At 46.9% G+C, this 20,968-nt stretch overlaps 1 protein-coding gene across 1 annotated transcript in view; it reads left to right on the forward strand.

The window, feature by feature from the left end:
* Positions 1-20,968, forward strand: part of T265_04753 (hypothetical protein) — a gene marked incomplete at both ends in the record, with an annotated part of 47,652 nt that overhangs the window by 14,141 nt on the left and 12,543 nt on the right. Inside the window, 3 exons of the mRNA XM_009169566.1 lie at positions 4,031-4,188; positions 10,315-13,101; positions 16,461-16,737. Coding sequence (XP_009167830.1) covers positions 4,031-4,188; positions 10,315-13,101; positions 16,461-16,737 — 3,222 coding nt within the window. The remainder of the gene's footprint in view (positions 1-4,030; positions 4,189-10,314; positions 13,102-16,460; positions 16,738-20,968) is intronic.

The following is a 20,968-nucleotide window of genomic DNA, read 5'->3' on the forward strand; positions in this document are numbered from 1 at the left end:
GCGGCCCAGCAATATCGAGTTAAGTTGGCCAGGAGTTTTCAAAATACGTCAGTGAATACCAGCTGACGTCACGACTGGCACACTTCATTTATGCCAGCGAATGTGATGGAGCCCACAGTGATCTCAGAAACGGAACAAAAGTACAAAATATCGTTTAACTGTAGTACGATTTTGGCGCCTAGCTACCAGCCACCCAAAGGAAGCACAGGAGCTGGCATACTACTAGGTTGCTCAAGCTTAGTCAGGAGAAGTCGAGGCGCAGAGGTCGGGTTCTAACCACGGACCTTCCGGTCAGTAAATTCGCGCTCTGAACCACTGAGCAGGAACAGCGAGGGACATATGGATCATAGGATAGTGAAGCCGAATGGATAGGGGGTTGTATAGCTTATTCGACCAGCTGGTCCGAGGAGGGCGCGTGTTTGTGACTCACTGGTATTCGTAAACGGTGGGCTAAACACGGATGCACGGTTCTACTAGCCTCCAGGAACTCAGTCCCCAAAAGGAATGAATAATGGTTCTGTGTCGACTCCGCGGGTCCGGCGTTGATGTATATTGGTGCGATGTATAAAGGCGCCTGTTCCAGACGGTTGGCATTCTGCTCTCCAAAGAAGGCAACTGGTGTCTCTACATATGGGGTATCTAGTGCAAGGAAAGCGAATGGTGAATGATCCTGACTATTTCGCGCCAACCACAGTGACTGTATCAAAGCTGTTTTCTCCGGTGTGCAGTTCTCTCACTCTGTCATATCGGACGACCGGATCAGTTTAAATTTGACTGGTTGGGCCGTCTATTTCAACACCTGGCTGTCTTTTCCTTATTTTCCTCATTATCCATAACATGTAGAATGATTGTTCTTTAGCACTTTGTGGTCAAAAAGCTACTGAACGGAACCTCCGACACTACCGGGGATGAAAAAAACACCACCAAGCGAGGATGGGCAGTGCCTTACCTCCAGGCCAAGCACTGATGTCTGTTGGCCGTTCTGATGGTCAAGTTACGGTTGTGGATGCAACGGTTCGGCGAATGAGGGAGCGGATCTAGAGGGCACTGAGATTTGCTGACCACAAAGTCGCTTGACTGTTCGCGAAGTCTCCTGCTGCCGTTACCTTTACCGATGATCCGGGGAGGTAGGCTAAATAGGTACGTATTGGAGGCGGCAGCTAATATATTCGGTGCGCCAATAAAGGGCTGTTGGTGGGAGATCGAGTAGGTAAAACGAAGGCAACAGCTTGGATTGGCGAACGCCACTGAGGGCACAACTGGGCCATGTCTGACAATGTCTCTAACCGTTGGTTTGTTCCGTCTCACGGTCACCATCTGAGTAGAAGGCAGGGGGTAGCGCAGCTAGGTTTGCTGGTACTGGCTTTCATACTTCGCTGAAAAGTCATCGTTTGAACTCCCCTGGCTCGTTTCCAACATTCGTGTGGTTGTACGAAAAGGGCTGTTCGGGAGATTCGTTGGTGTAGGCGTTCAGCAGTAGCACCCTTCCGGTGCCTAGCCGCCATGCCACCCAAAGGAAGCGCGAGGGCTGGGATAGTGCCAGGTTGCCCAAGCCTAGACAGGGGAATTCGAGTGGCGGAGGTCGGATTCGAACCACGGGCCTTCCGGTCAGTAAATTTCTCGCTCTAACCACTTGGGCCATCTCGTTGACTGGTATACGGAGCTCATTACCAGGCCAGGGACACCTATGGAGTGTGATCAGTTCATCCGTAGTGGCGAGTTATTTCTTCCGAAACCATTCGATGCACTTCAGTATCACTGATCCAGTGTCCCCACCAGACTGGGAAAGTAAGCCTGAAACATCAACTGTCAGGCACAGAGTATTTTAACGTATATATATGACCGTATCTCTCACTGGCAGCGAAGAAAATCACCTGCAACACTGCCTAGGCTCTAAGGGCAGCGGAAACAGTGTTATCGGACGGTGGTTCCACGGATCGATCCTGTCGCCATCCTGTAGATGGTCTTTATGACCTCTTGTCGCCCGGTATTGGAGCGGCACAAAAGTGAGTAGGCGGCCTGGACAGTACGCCAATGCATTCTCACAATAAGGTCGGCGGTATACCATTCAAGTCAGGCAACTCGTCGGACACTGGCGTAGGTAACTTCTTAGAACCTTTTCTGTTGTGTCTTATTGAGTGTGTGATTGACGCTCTGGTTTGTGCTCTTGTAGCGACGAAGATAGGCTCTTACTGAAATTGCAGTCCGACTTCAAGTTGTCACCTTGCCGTTATGATCAGGATTCAGTACTGCAATGACCCAGCGGGATAACCTGGAACCCAGTTCCCCAACCATACCACTAATGCTAACGACAAGCAGTACGACGAAGAACGGCGAGTCCCCATACTGCGAGCGGTCCGAAGGTACAGTCGTACTATCCTCTGGTAACCAGTATCTCTGTATTCATAGAAGCAGCATGCTTCCTTCCCCCGAGGTTGGAAACGATCGGTATTAAAAAATGCACACTGATCACCCTTCTGTTCGCAGCCACATTATGAGTGACACTTGTTGCTCCCTGCTTCCTCGAGCCACGCCAGTCCCCTGCCAAGCGGGCCAGACTATTGAGTCATTGGCTGCCGGAAAGTTCCTCCAAGAAAGCCCCAACGAAAAACATTGATAACTTGATGCGTACAGTGACATAATCGGGATGAAGTTATGCAGCCCAAATGGACAGAAATATTTAATTGAGGCCCTTAATCGGTAATCGATAGCCACATTATTCACGTCTGGCTTGCGGTTGGTAGCATCCAAGTAACCTGAGGTGAGCGTTTGCGCCGGAAGTTCGTGCTGTCCTGGAACTAGCGGTGTTCAGCACACTACTGAAGAAGAAGGGGGTTTGGTCGAGATACCGCAGCTTGTGCCTTTGACTTAATATTTTAATCCACAAGACAATCGGAGGTTGTAGGGTTGAGTTCAGGAACCTTTCCTATAGCCTCCGACTCAAATGCCTGTAAAGCGAGACAGCAGGTGCTGGGATTTATTGGAGGAACTTTCCATCAACCACTGACTCAATAGTCCGCTTGGCAGGGGACAGGCGTAGCCCGAGGACGCCGGGAGTAAGACATCACTGTCTCACTCCTACTATGGCTACGCGCAGAAGGTACCTTTTGAGCAGCACCGCATTGCGGAGAGATAATACATATCATTCAGCTGTAGCACCCTTCTGGTGCCTGGCTGCCATGCTACCCGAAAGAAGCACGAGAACTGAGATAATATCGGGTTGCCCAAACCTAGACAGGGGAAGTCGATAGGTAGAGGTCAGGATCGAACCACGAACCTTCCGGTCAGTAAGTTAGCACTCTAGCCACTTCAGACATCTCGCTCCACTACGAAGAGAATGTTATATTTTCCTGTCATTTCAATCTCCCGGAGATTCAATATTTATCCATTGATGTGGATTGATAGGTCCAATATTTGGAGCTAAAATGTTTGTTCACGTTGGACATTGGTGATAACCATAATTTTTTAACCTCCAGTCACAACAAAAGTCACTCAACAAAGGGCACAAATCGCGTCAAGCCCAAGAACCTGGGGCTTGTGTGTGCATTTCATTGAATCATACTTTGTACAATGATGTGATCAGTGTTGACAGGGAGAGAAGAGATGATATTGAGCAGGATAAATAAGTGTTCAAGTACCAGAAATTGAGGAATCTTAAAGAAGCTGTGCCACCAACCGTCAGATATGTTTGTCCATGTCACCCGACTCAACTAATTGAACAATGGACATCATAGAGATTAACAGGTATTATTGCTGTCAGAAAGACCACATCAGCAACTGGCCACTGTGATGGCGCACTCAGATCCTCCAAATACCGGATGATCGAGAGCTTGAAGAGTGACATAACGCTGATAGGTTGCGATGGCCCAGGTGATGGAGAAAACTTTCACTACAGCCGTGGCCTATTTCGGGTGAAGGGATAAACCGACTAGAAGAAGATGGGTGTCAGAAAAAAATCTGGGGAAGACGGGACGGAATTCATCCGCAAAATCGTTGTCTTGAGCGATGGGTTGGACACGTCAAGGATCAGTTCACTTGCCTGACCCAGCGCAACCTATAGAAAAAACCGACGAGCGAAAATGGAACTTCGGCAATAGCCCTCCGTCATCAGTGGAAATCCAGCATGAGGTATTCCTTCAACGAAACAACCAGGGGATGGTCTGCACCCTGCGCTTTTCAAACAAGTTGGTGAGGCCTTGATGAACATTCTGACGACCACAATGTGGCATATATTGGACGGAGGCGCAATACTAGTGAAAAGGGATACCAGGGCGGTGAGAGAAAACCATCGTGGCAGCAGACTTGTACAATTCAAGGTGCTCTTTGGCGTATATTGTGCAGATTGGTCCGTTATCGATTGAGAGAGAGAAAGGTTCACGAGAATCAAGCTAGGTTTCGCTCTGGCGGAGGATGAGTGAACTATATCTTTGCCTTCGGTCAAGTTCTTCAGCAGCACCATTGTTTCAGACGTCTCATGTTGGTAGCCTTGATCTACAGTTCGCTGTTGTATCCACCGATCATCAAAAACTGGCGGTGACTGGCAGTTGAGGGTATCCCTTCCAAATTTATATTCCTTATGGTGTGTATGCGAACTCCTGTGGGCGCGTACCAATGCATCGGAGAATTTCCCCGTTTCACCACGTCTAGTGGAAAAGCGTTCGGCTGTAGCACCTTTTCAGTGCCATGCCACCAGAAGGAGGCACGAGGGCTGGGATACTATTCCTCAAGCATAGACAGGGGAAGTCGAGAGGCAGAGGTCGGGTCCCAACCATGGGACTTTGTCAGTAAATTCGCGCCATAATCGCAGCCATCTATCCCCTTTCTCACCATTCTTCTTCAACTATTTTATTGATGTGCTTTTTGAAATTCCTCCGCCTGCATCTAAAACACCGGGGATCAAAATGCTCCTGGAACGTTCGATCACAGACTTTGAGCATGCAGTAGCTATCACTCTTTTGTTCGAAAACGCACCTTCAAGTAACAATTATTCGCTTCAAATTTGCAAAGTTCTACGTACTGCTACAAAAGTGGATGGTATTCAACCGAAATTTCGTGGTTGCAGACGAGCCAATTGACGTGGTAGTTATATTTGTTATCTTAGGCAGTAGACTGGCGGGAGACGAGATCAGTTCCCAAATCTCTTTGGGGCGAGATGGCTCACGTGGTTTAGCGCGAATTGGCTGCCTCTGGACTTCCCCTGTCTAGGCTTGGGCAACCTGGCAGTATCTCAGCCCCCGTGCTTCCTTCTGGTGGCCTCGCAGCTAGGCACCGAAAGGGTGTTACAGCCGAACTATTTTTTTCCAAATCTGGAAGGCCAGGACAACTTTCACTTTTGTCTGTCAAGGAGCAGCCTTCAGTCACAGAAGCGTCTGAGTGTTTTTCTCTACTCAAGCCTCATTGTGCTGCTGGCTCTGACGACCTTCCATCTGTTCTTGTCAAGGATGGCGGTGGACTTCTCAGCCAGTGTTTTTGCAGCCTGTTTGGGTCTATTTTGGAGAAACAGACAGTCCCACACATCTGGGTACCCGCAGTAAATGTCATTTTAACTCCTGTTGTGACAAGGCTTTTGAAGTCACCGATTCTTTGCCGTCTTACAGTGGCACGCGAAACCTTGACTCGTGAGAATCAGCCAGATATAGGCTGCGTTGACCACATCTCCACACTCCGTCAGGTGTTAGAGCAATGTCATATGCACAGACGGCCCACAATCTCGGTATTCCTTAACTTCGAGGGTGCGTTCGATTCTGTCGATCGGCCATTGCTGTTAACTACACTTGCTCAACAGGGTATGCCCCAAAAGTCTGTGAACATAATCCGATCCCTATATTGGTATACTTCTGTGAGACTGTATGCTGAGCTCTCCAAAAGCATCCTTACCAAAAGTGGTGTCCGACAAGGATGTCCACTCCATTCTTGTTCAGCTTCATCGTTGATGATATAATGAGGCGAACGTTGAAAGGTCTTCAAAACGCCGGCGTTCAAATTGTTGCTGGTGAGAGCCTTGTCGATCTGTAGTACGCAGGTGACACCGCTCTCATCTTTGAAGACCAAAGTGAAGCACAAACCTTGTTGAATAGACTGACCATCATACTATCTTTTGGCATGCGCCTTGCACCTTCAATGTGCAAAGTCATGCTTCAGAACGTGCAGTCATTGAACAATTCAAGGAGAATCATTGGAGATTGTGGTAATTGTATTAGCTCTGACGAAAATATGTCTGATGAGGTCAGTGCAAGAATCTCAAAGACTCACCTGCGGCGTCAAAAAGACACATCACTAGATCTTACCTGTGGCGTCAAAAAGACAGATCACTAGATCTTAAGGGTCGCGTGTGTCAGGCTACAGTAAGGGCTGTGTTGTTGTATAGTGGTGAGACATGGCTTCTGTGGACAGATGATCTGAGGTGTCTTCAGGTTTTTGACCACCGACGGCTCAGAAAGTTTCTGGTTTTGGATGACATCAACGAATCAGCAACGAGATGATTAGAAAGCGGGTATTTGATTGGGCGCAGGTACTTCACTCTGGAAAAACATCCAACACTACCTACTACGATGGCTGGGTCATGTGGTGCGCATGCCAAAACAGCTTCTTCCGGGACGAGTGTTGTTCTCCGTTCCCCCTTCGTAGTGGAGCAAACCGCAAGGTGGACAGCACATGACTTGACAGAAGGGTGTGAAAGAGATCATGAAGACTGGGTGTTGTTGGTGTTGTACGCCTTCCAGGATGGGGTCCCCGTGACCCCACCTGTGCTTGGTTGTAGACGTTGCACGAAATGGCGGCTGATCGATGTCAGTGGCGTTCGTGCTGTCAGTTTCTTTCCAGATTGTCAGATTGTGCGCTTGGAGGTGTAGGCACTTCAGAATTGCTCGACATCGGCCAGCACTAGCTTCCCTCCCTCATTCACTCGTTTTCTCTCCTTTTCACTCTAGGGCTTTAAATATAATTAGACGAACCTTATGGTTGTACGGCGGTGAAGTATCAGTGTCACCACTGATGTTGTTGTCTGATGATGTTGGGACGGTCAGGCTCTAACGAACAATTGGCTCTTATTTAGTGTTTCACTAAGATTTCAATTTCTTCATATTGTGGCCAACTGAGCCGCAGTGCTCTTTTCTTCCATGGGTTCTTCCTAGCCGACCGTTACCAATTCACATTTGTCTTCCTTAGAATTCCCCACTGAAGTATTTAGACTATCAATAGCGATAGAATGAGTTCCATCCATCTGAATCACCACCTACGTCAGGCGGAGTATACCTTGCGGCAGTGCGATCCATGCCGTTTCACGGATTGGAAACGTGGCGTCTACGCTCTGAGTACGTATAGAGTCAGTGTTTGACCATTGGGGTCTCCGAAGCATGGACCAAATCTGGTAAGAATATTGGATTAGCAATGCCGAGGCACATCAGGTGACTTTCGGAAAAAGGAGCTCACAATGGAGAATTATTCACGCTTCGTAGGTTACACTTGTTAGAACATGTGTCAGAGGACCGTCGGCCTCGCAGAGCTCTTTCCCCCAAGCCATGCGCTAAGTGGAAACGCCCAAGAGGTGAATAATTTATAATCTGACGAAGAAATATGGAAAAAAAGCAGAAAACTTAGTCGGGTCGAATGGGACTGGGACTCAACTAACTAATAGTCAGAAATGGCCCAGTCAGGCAGCCAGGGCGCTCGTGCATCAAAGCTATTGCCTCCAGGTCATCGCTATCTGTTTCTATGAACTAACTGATGTTGATTTCGCTTTGGTTTTATCCCCCCAACTCTTCCGTTTTCCGGCGACCGAAACTGTAGCATCTGGAACCCACATTCTTTCGGTACATGGTTCAAATCTGACTGACTGTCTCACCAAACCTTTGGATGTCTGCCGCACATAGAAGTCTCATCTCTGACTCATGTAGTAGTGGTTAGATCTCCAATTTATTGACCGGAAGGTCTAAGCTTGGCAATCAGTATCCCAGCCCTCGTTGTTCCCTTGGGTGGCATGGCAGCTAGGCACCGAAAGGGTGTTACAGATGAACGATTATCTTCTCTATTATCATATGGCAGCGTGAGTTGTATTGCACTGTATATGCTGCTTGCTCTGCTCTTGACAACTGTCACAAAGATAAGGTCTTCTCTCTTGTGTCCGTTCCCGAATCTCGCAGATGTATTTTCCTACGGAATATCGGAGTTCAGGCGGTTGAGTAAGTACGCAGCATCACTTTTCCCGCAGTGCAAAAAGAGCTGATCTGATGCTGTTTTCCATGCCCATTACAGAGTGGCGGAAGCAGAGAAGTGGACAACCCTTGAACTGGCAGAGGGGTATGAAAGAAATCACGAAATATTTGGGTGCTGTCGGTGCTGCTCGCCTTCCAAGATAGGGATCGTATGATACCCGTTGTGCCTGGTTGGAGACACTGCAAGATATGGATGCCAACCGATGTCAATGGCCATCTTTTCGTCAGTTTCTGTCCAGATTGCCTGAAAGTGTCTGGAGGTGTAGGCACCTCGGAATGATTGTATTGAGCTAGCACTAAGTCCCTTCCCCATCCACCTTTATTCTTTTTTTTATAACGAAGCTTTCAAATAAATCATGGTTGTACGGCAGCGAAGCATCGGTGTTGGACACTGATGTCATGTTGTTAATGATGATAATGATAATGATGATGATGATGATGATGATGATGATGATGGTGTAATGTTGACTCATCTAACAACTATTTGATGTTGAGCCTGGTGGACGGTAACTTCGTCCCACGACAAGGAAGCTTCTTCAGAGCCAGTCACACTTGCAGTCGCACCAATGCAAATACGTGGTGCCATCGGCACGGCGCATCACCTTTGCTATGAGAACTTCGTTGGGATCATTTTGTCGGACAATGATATGGTGCAAATGATGTTCACGTCTACTTGAATGCACCCATCCACGTTGGTTGATTTTTCAGCATTGAACAATGTATTAGTGCTGTTAATATCTCTAGTAGGTACCGTCCGTTTACGTCCATGGCTTCAACTCCGTGTATCCCTTTTTCGGCTCGTCACGACCATTCGGATTTTGAGACACGAATAGGGAATAGGTGATTTTCTGACAGTTGATAATTGTGCGTAGAATTCTTCCTGCTGAACTTTCGCTGGAGACATTTTGAGAGCATACTCACTGAGAAGTCCTCTTGACAGTCGGAGCCTGATAGTCAATGATGCTGAATGTTTTTTATCGCTTTATTTGTCCATCAATATGGTTTATCACTGCAGGCCCGAGTTCGTGTTCCCGTTGACTATACTGTGAAGCCAAATCGGTGTATTCAGCTTCCCGTAGCCTTCCTTGACCGGTTGAATCAGTTACGCTGAGAGCAACCATTTCGATACCGTGGTGTTCCACCTTGCTCGCGAGGGCTGTACGTCTTTTGAGTTCTAACATTCCAGATTTCGAGTCGGAGTTAGTGTATCTTCATTATTATCTTTTGCCACTCACTGGGGCTCTCCTTGAATAAGTTGGGGGGAAGTTGGAGTGTAGAGTTGGAGTGGGGAACTGGCTTACTTTGAGTACTGGGGCGTTTACCACAAGGGAGCATAAAAAACAAAATGTATGACAGTCGAGATGGCATAAATGGCGAGAGCGCGAATTTACTGACCAGAAGGTCCGTGGTTCGAACCCGACCTCCACTCCACCACTTCCCCTGTCTAGGCTTTGGCAGCTCGGCAGTATCCCAGCCCTCGTGCTTCCTTCGGGTAGCATGGCAGTTAGGCACCGAAAGGGTGTTACAGCTGAGCGTTCCGATATGAGTTCGTGGAGTTCTGTGATGTGTGGCTACACCCCAGTGAAGGGAACACCTAGAATGGTCGACCGAAAGTAGCCTTCTCTCAGAAAATCCGAAAATTCAGAAGTGTCTCAAGAAGCAGATTCGTCCGAAGGATGGTCCATTCTCTTGATGGTTCTTTTGGAGGACAATATTGTGCTATTGTTATCGGATTCCGGAAGGTACGCTGAATCTGAAGTGTGAAAGTACGGCCAACGCTTGTGCAGGAGTTTTGTTTACAAAGGCAGTTTTATGGTGCCAAGGCAGTGGCGCTCAACACCAATGTGATTGTCATCAATGACCTACACTTCTGTTGATCGGTGTAGTGTTGTATAGTTTTCTATATACTAAACAACTTGAATACTTCATTGTTTAACTTTATTTTTTTTCGCGCTGTTTGGCTTATACGCATTAACATATTGGCAACATAATTCACTCTTTAAAGCTCGTCGCTAATTCTCACTTTTTAAAAATTTTCTACAGCTATCTTATGGGTTAGAGGAAGAAGTTACTGCAGGAGAAACACGTGTGAGTTCTGCAGCTCAAACTGATGTACGATCCACTCAGTGCCTACGCTACTTACTGCTTCCCTGCTCGCGAAGACACGTACCCTCGAAATGATCTGAGTAGCCACACGAAGCCGTCCGTCCTAATGAATTCGAACGATCTCACAGATCACCACATTGATATGTTGCAGCACAACAACGTCAATCAGTTTGATAGTTCTGATCCTAACTCCGTCGGTTCCAACGCTCCGATGGTTTCTTCGGTTTGGCTGGAGCAAGGCGACTACTTTTTTGACGACGAGTTTTCTGTTCCTTTTGACACCAATCTGCAGGATGATTTGGTACAGAATGAATTGAACATGAATGGAATGACAGTTTCTTTAGGCCCCACAGTTCCACCAGCCCGAACTAATCTCCAATTAGAACAGTCTCGTTCTGACTCTTGCATTTGTACTCCTGGCGATTCTGGCGAAAGTGGTCTGATCAGTGCTCACCCGGAACAGCTCGTACCACCATACCTATCTGAACCTCCTCATCGCCATCCTCAGTTGATGGGAGCTATGCAAAACACCTCAGTGACTCCATCACAAAACGGCGCTATATATGAATCAACTAATGGCGTGATGCAGTCGGAACTGAACAGGGTAGGCACTGAAAGTGGTTCCGGTCATCACAAACGAGACTTCCAATCCAATGGCGTCTCTCAACCTTCCCCCAATGCATCTCAATTTTCGGGACAGTCTGGTTCGACCAGTTGGATGCAGATGGTTATGGAACGATCGTGTAACCCCGACTTGAAAGCCTTGTTAAGCCGTGCTGCTATGGCTGTGGACTATAAACTAGCCTATGGGGAATCGCTACCCATAGACTCCTCAACAGGCTCTCTGCTTCAACAACTAATCCGCGAGAGATTTGATGAGCGGCCGAATAATTGTTCTCGTGGGCTGGCTCGCTCTTTGAGCCAAGGTGATTTGTTAACTGCAGCGAGTTTGGCTGGTCTTCGTTACGCGCTTGATCAGGCTGCACAGTGCCTCCCCAGGGCGGACGAACGTTCAGTCGAAGCTAAGTCAGTGGGTGTCACGGCACGTGGTGAATCAGTTGATTCACCCAGCATTTCGGACTCTGCAGAGGTGGGTGCACCTAACACAACGACATGGGCTAAGAGACATGGAAGTCGTGAAAGCTTGAAACGAAAATTCCTAACTACTAAGGAGCCAACCACCACTCCCCAGGTTCCCGCTGTTTCTGACACCTCAAACAAGTTGGAAACTTCTGATCAACCGGAAAATGTCAATCCTTGGAGGATGATGAAACAAGCGCATGGAACTTTGATCACATGGAATCAGTTGAAGCGTACCCTGAAGACAGGGCAGCCGTTGGAACGAGGCCCGCACACGCGAGAAAGTCGGAGAGAGCAACACGGTCGACGTGCTTGTGATGTGGTTTCAGAACAAGTAAATACCGGGGGCACCGACCTCTGTGTTACCTCGGATACTCAGCTGCTTGAAAACGCGTATTCCAGGCCTACATGTCGATCTCGATCACAACCAGTATCTGCAAACCATTATATGTATCGTTTCTCTGGGACATTACTAGAGATTTTCATGAGGGCTAAAGCTGATGAGGGTGCCGTTCGCTGTGTCTACAATGCATCCAGTGATCTGGGTGATAATTTGGATTCAGCTACCAGGATGAGATCATCTGCTGCGGACCCGCGTCCTACCGGCTCATCTAGCCAAATGCCTGCAACCGCTGTTCGCATAGGTCACAGGCGGTCAGTTGGGTCAGGAACGGAGCCTACGAAACTTCTGTCTGAGACTGATAGACATCCGCTTCTTCGTGGGGACCGCATACTTCCACAACGGTTTCAACCTCCCGACCTTTCAACCACTTCATCTTCCGGTGAGCAATCCAATAATCGCTTTACACGGCATTTTGGGGCCCAGTTTCCATCATTGGATGCATATACACAAGCCGTTACAACAGTTGCGCCCAATCCTTTACGTTGTTCTTCTCCCGTCTGGTCACCTAGTCTACCTACTCGCTGCAATATGGGTGGTATAAAGCCGTCACACTATGCTTTTATAAGGCACAGTCATCCGCGTCACTCATCTCGGCCTCAATCATTCGATCCAAGTCGAACTGCCATACCGCATAAGACACCACCTGTTGATGACAAATCTTCAAATCATTCACCAGAATTAGCCGCATGTCTGACGGCTTCTGTCGGTCCGGATTCTCCCTACATGGCTGCTCTTCGCGCCGATTATATGGCTGATGGTTATTCAGCTGGCTGGCTTGGGAATCCGCGCGCTTCTATTGCCTATCCCGGGCTTGGTTTGCTCTCCATTCCACGACCGTCCCGTCTCACTGGAGCGGCATTCTTATCACATACCTTACCAGATTTGTCGTTTTTAGGCAAAGCTGGTGCAGAAGAGGAGCGTAAGGGAACTCCAACCATGCCTAAGCGTGTAGCTTCTTGTCGGTTCCACGGCCGGATAACCAATGGACATTGTGGTGCCAAATGCACCTGTCGATCCGTTCCGGCCGGGCGAAATGGTGCTCCCGCTTGGTTACATCCTCGTTCTCGGTTAACCGGAAAGCCGAGGCGTCCGGAACTCAAAGCTTATACTTTTTCTCCGGATTTGACAGATGTGTTGGATCAGAGTAATAATGATGTGTCACCACACGATGCACAAAACCCTACTGATGGGAAACCGTCCATACCGGATATTGTCCCAATCAATCGATTTGGCGCATCCGATAGTTCAGACGCTGATCCGAGATTACGACTACATTTATCACATCGTTTACGATATAAGGTGGGTTAATAGTTTCCACGATAGTCTCATATAATCCGTTTTTGGTCCTCGTGATCTGGTTGTTCATCGTTGAATCTATTTTGTTGCGCTGGCTTCTCAGAGGGTACCTTGTTCTCAATACAGCGGGCTAGCTACACTTTTCTCTCAGTTCAGTCGCGTCACTTTGCATTTGTGCATGACGTTACACGACGATTTCTCGTGACCCAGCATCAGCAATTTTCCTGCGATCTCTTTTACACCTGAATTTAGTCCACCGAAATAAAGCATTCGGTATGGTTGGATAGCGAATTATACATCCACGACAGCCCACGACTGGTTTCGCCCTTCTTGGGACTTGTCAGTTAGGCGCAGTGTATTTCTCAAAACGGTCTAATTTGGGTTCAAGTAGAACATAAGGTTGACGGAGACTCGGGGACTGTCCCTACCTGATGATCCCCAAGAAAAGCGAAACCGGTCGTGGGCCGTCGAAGAGTTTTCAGCAACCTTGTGAGTAGTTTTTTAATAAGTTCGAAATTACTGGACACTTCATCGTGTCTAAGTGTCTGACAACATTTTCCCCCTAGTTGGTGAATGCTGGCCCACCCACCTCTATGGCTCAACTGAATCTGTCGTTCACGGTGTGGTTGTCGGAGTTCTCAGCAACTCATCATCATCATCATCAGCTGTCAGATCCTCGTACCTGCAGTTCAGTGGTTCTAGCCACTACAGTTTCGGTTAACTATAATTTGGGTAGGTGGGGTAGTAGCTGCGCATTAGAGGCGGTAGCTGATACAATTGGTGCGTGACTACAGGGTTGTCAGTAGACTCTTAATTCGGGAGTTTGGGAGGGGTCTGTGCATCGAAGGCAATAGCTTGGAGCCTGTCTGACGCTGTCTCTAACCATTCATGTGTCCCCTCTCGGGGTCTCCATCCATGGAGATGGCAATCGCCAGCTTAACTGAGTTTTATGATTATATATATATATATACTGTAATATATACTGTAATATTCCGAATACCATACCTACTGAGACGTTAGGTGCAGTACATCACTAGAAGAAATGGGGGGGGGGGATTCAGCTGTATTCACCTGAGTTTCCCGTTAAAAACGAATATTTGATTTCTATTTCCCGAAGTCAGACACTATTCCTTTCACCATGCCAGCTAGTTCTGTCGAATTTTCTCTCACGCATAAGTGAAGCATCCTCCGTTCGTTGCGTCATTGCATTGTAATTCCGCTATAGCATCCTGCTATCAGCAACAATATGCCAGTGACAAGCCAGCCCCCGAAAATGGATTAGCGTGGTAAGATGTGGAACAAATGGGAAGGTGGTAACCAAGTGAAAAATCTCTGTTTTTGGGTAGGGCTGTCAATAACAGGGTGCTGAATAGTAATGAGCTTAGCCCATCTGGGGATCATACCGGAACAGTACACGATTAGCAGATGGTAGCAGCTTGCTTTGTGAACCTTACCCAACATCCGTGCAGCGCGTAAAGCTCTGGCTAAAAGTGTTATCGGTTTGGTGTTTTCTGCTCCCGTTTTGCGTCGCTGTGTCATGGTTCGTTATCCTTAAACGATAATTAGGTGTGTCATGCGTATCTCCAAGGCTGCCTGGTAAGTTTAATTTGTTCCTTCGTGGACTCTGATTCGTCACTAATTGCTCTCTTGCGCACCGATTCGCTGCGAACGTAATGTAGCCGGCCATCCTTTGCTACCCTACGGAAGCACCGGCGACCAACTGTTTCAAAGCGTTTGAAGCTTTCATTTCGGAGAGACGAGGTATTGCAACCACAAAGTAAGACCAACCTTACAGCTATCTTGACTGCACAGCGGTTTGACTCTAGTACACTTGACTTTGGTTTCCCATCGGTATCCCCTTCCAATCGAATTGATGTTCATTTGTTCTGAGTGGCTAGCTTCCGGACACATCTGAATGAGGGAAGTGAGCTCGAGACAGCTCAGTTGTTAAGGCTCAAACTTACCGTGGGGTCTGTGGTTGGAATGCGACCCCGGTGTTTCGACTGACTCTGCCTTGGTTTGGGCAACTTGACAGGATCTCGGACCTTTTACTTCCTTCGGTTGGTATGGCAGCTAGCCACCGAAAAGTTCCCATAGTTGAACGATCATTATTATCATTATTATTTATTATTACTGAGGGAACTGAATGCAGCATGGAGGGGTTTATAGCTGGTCCTAACCATTTTTTGTCCGTGCCTTGTACGAGGCAGGGATACGAACTATCAATTCCGTCAATAGCTAGACATCGTCACTAACACGACAAGGTCACATAATCAATAGTGGCCTTGCATTCACTCGCTTGTTCCGAAAACCCGCCCTCTGTCTGCTCTGCGGGCCCCGACTCTCCATGCCGTATTGGAAGTGAGTCATTTTAAGGTCGTGGAGGGTGGCCAGCCAATCGAAATGATAAGCTTGGAGTTCGGCTGTTCAGCAACCACCCAACTGAGGGGTTTTCCATCGCCATAAACTACGGTGGCTTAACCATATGCGGCCCATGTCTAATCATCGTCTGCTGAAAAATGTGCTGTGCTCTGTTTAGGTTCAAAATTCAATGAAAATATAAATCCGGCGTTCGATTGTTGTTTCTATGAAGTAAAACACCCAAATTGAGTTGATTTTTTCATTTTCTACTTTATCACGCTGTTTTGTTTTCACTCACGTTCACACTGGTGCGCAGTGGATTCTTTTCTAGAATTCTATCTACACACAATGGTGACAGACAGAGTCATTTTTTTCATATGTATGTATATATGTATGCCTCCGACTGTCTTGTTTAGATGTAAATGAAGAAAGGAAATATTCTTTTTAATGTGAAGCGGAGCAGAACAACACCACTCACTGCGTATCGCCACCCCTTTTCTTTCGTCATATATTACAGCTTCTATTTCTGGCTAAGTTTCAGTCATCACCGGTAACGAATTGTATTGGTCCGCTTCCGGACCAAGATTCATGTTCATCTTTGTAATGTACTACTCATAAGGTTGCTGAAAATCCGTCGACAGCCCACGACCGGTTTCGCCCTTTTTGGGGCTCATCAAGTAGGCGCAGTCCCCGGGTTTCCGTCAACATTCTACTTGCCTGAGAACATCACAAACGAGAGATTCAGATGGGTTTCAGATGAATCTCTCGAAAAACCAAATCAGTTTGCAAATGAGTGTATATTCGCCAAGATTCATGATTGTTTCTCACTTCGTTCACCAGCCCATGAGGATAGAGACCATTCAGTGTCCCCACAGTGTCATGTATTAGTCGTCGTAGTAACTCATCTTACCTTGCACTCGCAACTGTTTGATAGCAAGCCATCTGACCGCACGTCTCATCGCATGTTTTATTTTCTTGTTCGGCTATTCCCTCACACTCAGGTGGACCGTTCTACTTCCGAACCGGAATTGAACTCCACAAGTCGACTCACCTTCCGGTCTACGGGAGATGACCAGTCCTATGAGAATCCGAGTGCACTGCTGACTTCAAGTGGTCAGAACTGCTACGGTTGGGATGACAATAATAGTTCGAACAAAAGTTACGATCTATTCACGCCTCACGGTCGTCGTCCGAAGAAAAGTGTGAGCTTCAGCGGGAAAATTCGTTTGCTGCGTGTGCAGAATGGGGTGGAATCACCGACCTCTCCCGAACCAAAAGGTCAGCGCAGTCTTATGAATGTCCGCTTTCAGCCCACTGAAGCATGTCTGTTTATATAATCACTTTTTACGTCCTCCAGACGCCAGTGTGTATACCGTCACATTGTGGTTTCAGATGGGACGTATACATCATGCGCAGCGACAGTCGGTATTGAATGTGTTCGGGTTGACAGTTAACAAAAGGTCTAGTTGTAGTCAAGTTGGTACCCATGTTCGAAAATTAATCAAATTAATCAAATCAAAAAGGCGCCTTTCGGCGCCTAGCTGCGGTGCTACTTGAAGGAAGTATGAGGGCTGAAATACTGCCAAGTTGCTCAAGCCCAGACGGGAGTAGTCAAGATGCAAGAGTTGGGTTCAAACCACACCTTCCGGTCAGTACGCTTGTGTCCTAACCAATGAACTATCTCAGCATGTCGAATCGTGCCTTGTACATCGTTCGAGCCAGACGTAATCGGGCCACAAATTAGATGAAATGCAAAGTTTCCCTTTTTTGCGACAAGTCAGGGATAACTTTTGTCATATAGTAGTGGGTCGAGCGTAATACAGTAAATACGCGAAAAATAAGATTCCTAATTGGGTTAATTTGTACGACTCTTCCGGTTCGTTTTAAATGCATCGTCAATCGTGTAGAGGAAACCACTGGTTTCTACCTTGAAGCACTGCTGGGCTGCTGGACAAGATGAGCCCCCCCCCTTCACCGGCGTCATTCAAAGATGGTGGTTAGTTTCTCTGCTCTCCTCTGCTTGAAATTGTTTGGAAAGAAGGAAAATGATGCTATTCAATTATCAAATGTTTGTTCGGACAAGGCACTCGGATCGACTATTCCAGTCACAACCGTATATGTTCCACATCTCTCATAACGCAGCCACTAGGTTCGGTACCACTGTGGTGCCCAACTCCGACATGTGAAATGCCAACCCTAGATCACCGTATAAGATTGATCACGTGACAATATTACATCAACTAATTGAGCAGAGCCACTTATTCCGCCGATCAACAATAGCTGATTTATTTGACTTCAAACGGGCCTCCGACTCCGTAGACAGACTAACTATTCCAAATCCAATTGGACAAGTAGAAGTACGTTCGAAGTTTGTCCATATACTTTGAGTTGATTCATCCTTCCACGACTTGAGGAGTTGCGCATAAGCAAACAGAGTCATGGGTTTTCGGACAGCGGCTCGGATAGCAAAGACCTGGGTAGCTTTTATCGGCTTGTGGCGTCTGCAGAAGACGCAGCTTTAGTCTAGCGATAGAAAGGTTGGTGTATTGCTTGTTAGTTAGACTGGATGGGTGCCAGATTGGGAGACATTTTCGAGTCGATGACATCCGATAGCGTTCTGCCATCGCTGTATGTGGAGCATCTCTTGCGTTTGGCACCAGCCACATGTGAGCAGCTCTGAAGTACGACAACCGACGACAACAAAAGGGTGGACTTGTCAGAAGTTGTTACTGAACAGCAAACGCTTTGGCTTGGTCACTGCTGGTGACTGCTTTGTTTGCTTTGAGAGAGCTAAGCGGAATAAACCGTGCAGAAGACAAATTTACTTGACAGAGGTGTAAGAAAGAATTCGTTGCAAACTGCCAACGGTAGAAGGCTTTCAGTTCCCAATCCGTAGTCAGAAAGACAAGGTGGTTGTGGTTAGACGCTGTTAGGTATGGCTCAAGGTTTCACTCGTTGCTTTCTTACTCACACAGTGATGTAAACACCACTCCGATTATTTTATATACTGTTTTCATATTTCACAAAGTCGAACTGTTTTTTGTCCGGCACAACGTTTCTTCAGAGACCGTTCTGTTTATATATATTCACACATACATTCATATGGCAATTATATTTGGTATCCGATCCAAACGGTTGTATTCATTTGGATGCTTGTGTGTGTCTACTTGACATTCAGTCAATCAACAGCGTAGGCTGTCTTAATGAACTAATAGCGATCACGTGACTGTCTTGCTGGTACATTCTTGTTCAGTGGTGCCACATCTGCCAAATAACACCAAAATGTGAGCGACTTGATAATATTTGGGAGTAGAAAGGTGTCACTACTTTGTTTGTGGATCGTTCCTTACTAGGGAACGAAAGATACAACACCGGAACCCATCGTCCATATTGAAGACTCATTCTATCTTCGATTCAGGGCTGAAATCAACACAACCCAACTCGACCTTACAATCGTCATTCTGTTCATGTGGTGGGAACGTTCTGTGAAAAAAAAAGTCAGGGCTGAAATCAACACAACCCAACTCCACCGTACAATCGTCATTCTGTTCAGGTGGTGGGAACGTTCTGTGAAAAAAACTCAGTGTCTCTTGATAGGAAGAGGCGTTCGTTGTGGAATTATTCGTCTCATGGACAAAAACCATAAGCTTTCGTACTCTTCGTGGGAATCGGTACATAACGTTGGTTACAATGTTTGTCTGCGGTCACATCTTTAAAGAGGCGCCACAACTTCCCTTTATACGACACTTCTTCCAGGGCTGATGAAAACGCGTTGGTAACCCACTGCCACAATCTTGATTGACTTGGACATACGCTCTAGCAATTGTTACTGGAAAAGATGTGAATGCTATGCCCGCTAAATGCTGAGATACAGAGGTACATATTGAAAGATCCCAGTTGTAAAAAACTACTTGATTTGTACTCGTTCACCTGCGTGTGTGCTCAGTCAGTCCGCACAACTCATTGTGAGTTCCATCAATGTTACCCCTAGCTATATCCTCCTTGTTCGCAATGTCGCACAAACATGACCCAAGGAAATTCTGTTCCACCTGAAACGTGTATCGAAAGTTGACCTCTCACAAACATTACCTTAGTGGATGTACTGTTTTGTAAGCTTCCATTTGTATTTTGCCTAGATTAGATAATCGTTCAGCTGTAACACCAGAACGACAGTGATCGCGCGTTAGTGAATGATGGTGACCAAACCAAAAACAATGTGCCAGGACAATCATGCAGCAGTCACGTGAGTATCGTTCTGGAGCGACATGATACAAAAAATTAATGAAAACAGACACGATTAATATTGAAGACAAGATCTCCTTGAATGCTAACGATGATGCCCTCTGGTGACGTTTACTAAAATCACCGGAACCTGCAGAAACATGAATGAGTACACACAATGCAGACCGAAACAGCACCTTGGCATGCCTAAGTTGTTGTGAGCAGGAGAAATCGATAAACCGTTGCGGCAGCTGCGCGTGACCCAAATGCTAAAAGCATTCAAGCAAACAGGTTGAGGTTGCAGCTAAATAGAATTTCTGTAGCGTTCCGAACCACGCTATAGGGCATGGGGAGCACAACCTCAATCGGAAGTTTCAAAAAATACATGCAGAACACCTAGAGATAAAGAGATATAGGGCCATAGACACTAGGGATTGTAATCAGAATGATCAGTTGGCGAACATGGTCTCTACTTGAGAACTAGCTGATAATGACTTCCTGTACCATAGGATCACAGCGATGTCACACCAATCTAGACGAGATGGCTCAGCGGTTAGTGCGCGGATTTACTAACCGGAAGGTCCGTGGTTCGAATCCGACCTCTACCTCTCGACATCTCCCGTCTAGGCTTGGGCAACCAGGCGGTATCCCAGCCCTCGTGCTTCCTTCGGGTAGCATGGCAGTTGGGCACCGAAAGGGTGTTACAGCTGAACGATTATCTAATCTAGGCAAAATACAAATGGAAGCTTACAAAACAGTACATCCACTAAGGTAATGTTTGTGAGAGGTCAACTTTCGATACACGTTTCAGGTGGAACAGAATTTCCTTGGGTCATGTTTGTGCGACATTGCGAACAAGGAGGATATAGCTAGGGGTAACATTGATGGAACTCACAATGAGTTGTGCGGACTGACTGAGCACACACGCAGGTGAACGAGTACAAATCAAGTAGTTTTTTACAACTGGGATCTTTCAATATGTACCTCTGTATCTCAGCATTTAGCGGGCATAGCATTCACATCTTTTCCAGTAACAATTGCTAGAGCGTATGTCCAAGTCAATCAAGATTGTGGCAGTGGGTTACCAACGCGTTTTCATCAGCCCTGGAAGAAGTGTCGTATAAAGGGAAGTTGTGGCGCCTCTTTAAAGATGTGACCGCAGACAAACATTGTAACCAACGTTATGTGCCGATTCCCACAAGAGTACGAAAGCTTATGGTTTTTGTCCATGAGACGAATAATTCCACAACGAACGCCTCTTCCTATCAAGAGACACTGAGTTTTTTTT

Source organism: Opisthorchis viverrini (genome assembly GCF_000715545.1).
Source record: "Opisthorchis viverrini unplaced genomic scaffold opera_v5_79, whole genome shotgun sequence".
Lineage (NCBI taxonomy): Eukaryota > Metazoa > Platyhelminthes > Trematoda > Opisthorchiida > Opisthorchiidae > Opisthorchis > Opisthorchis viverrini.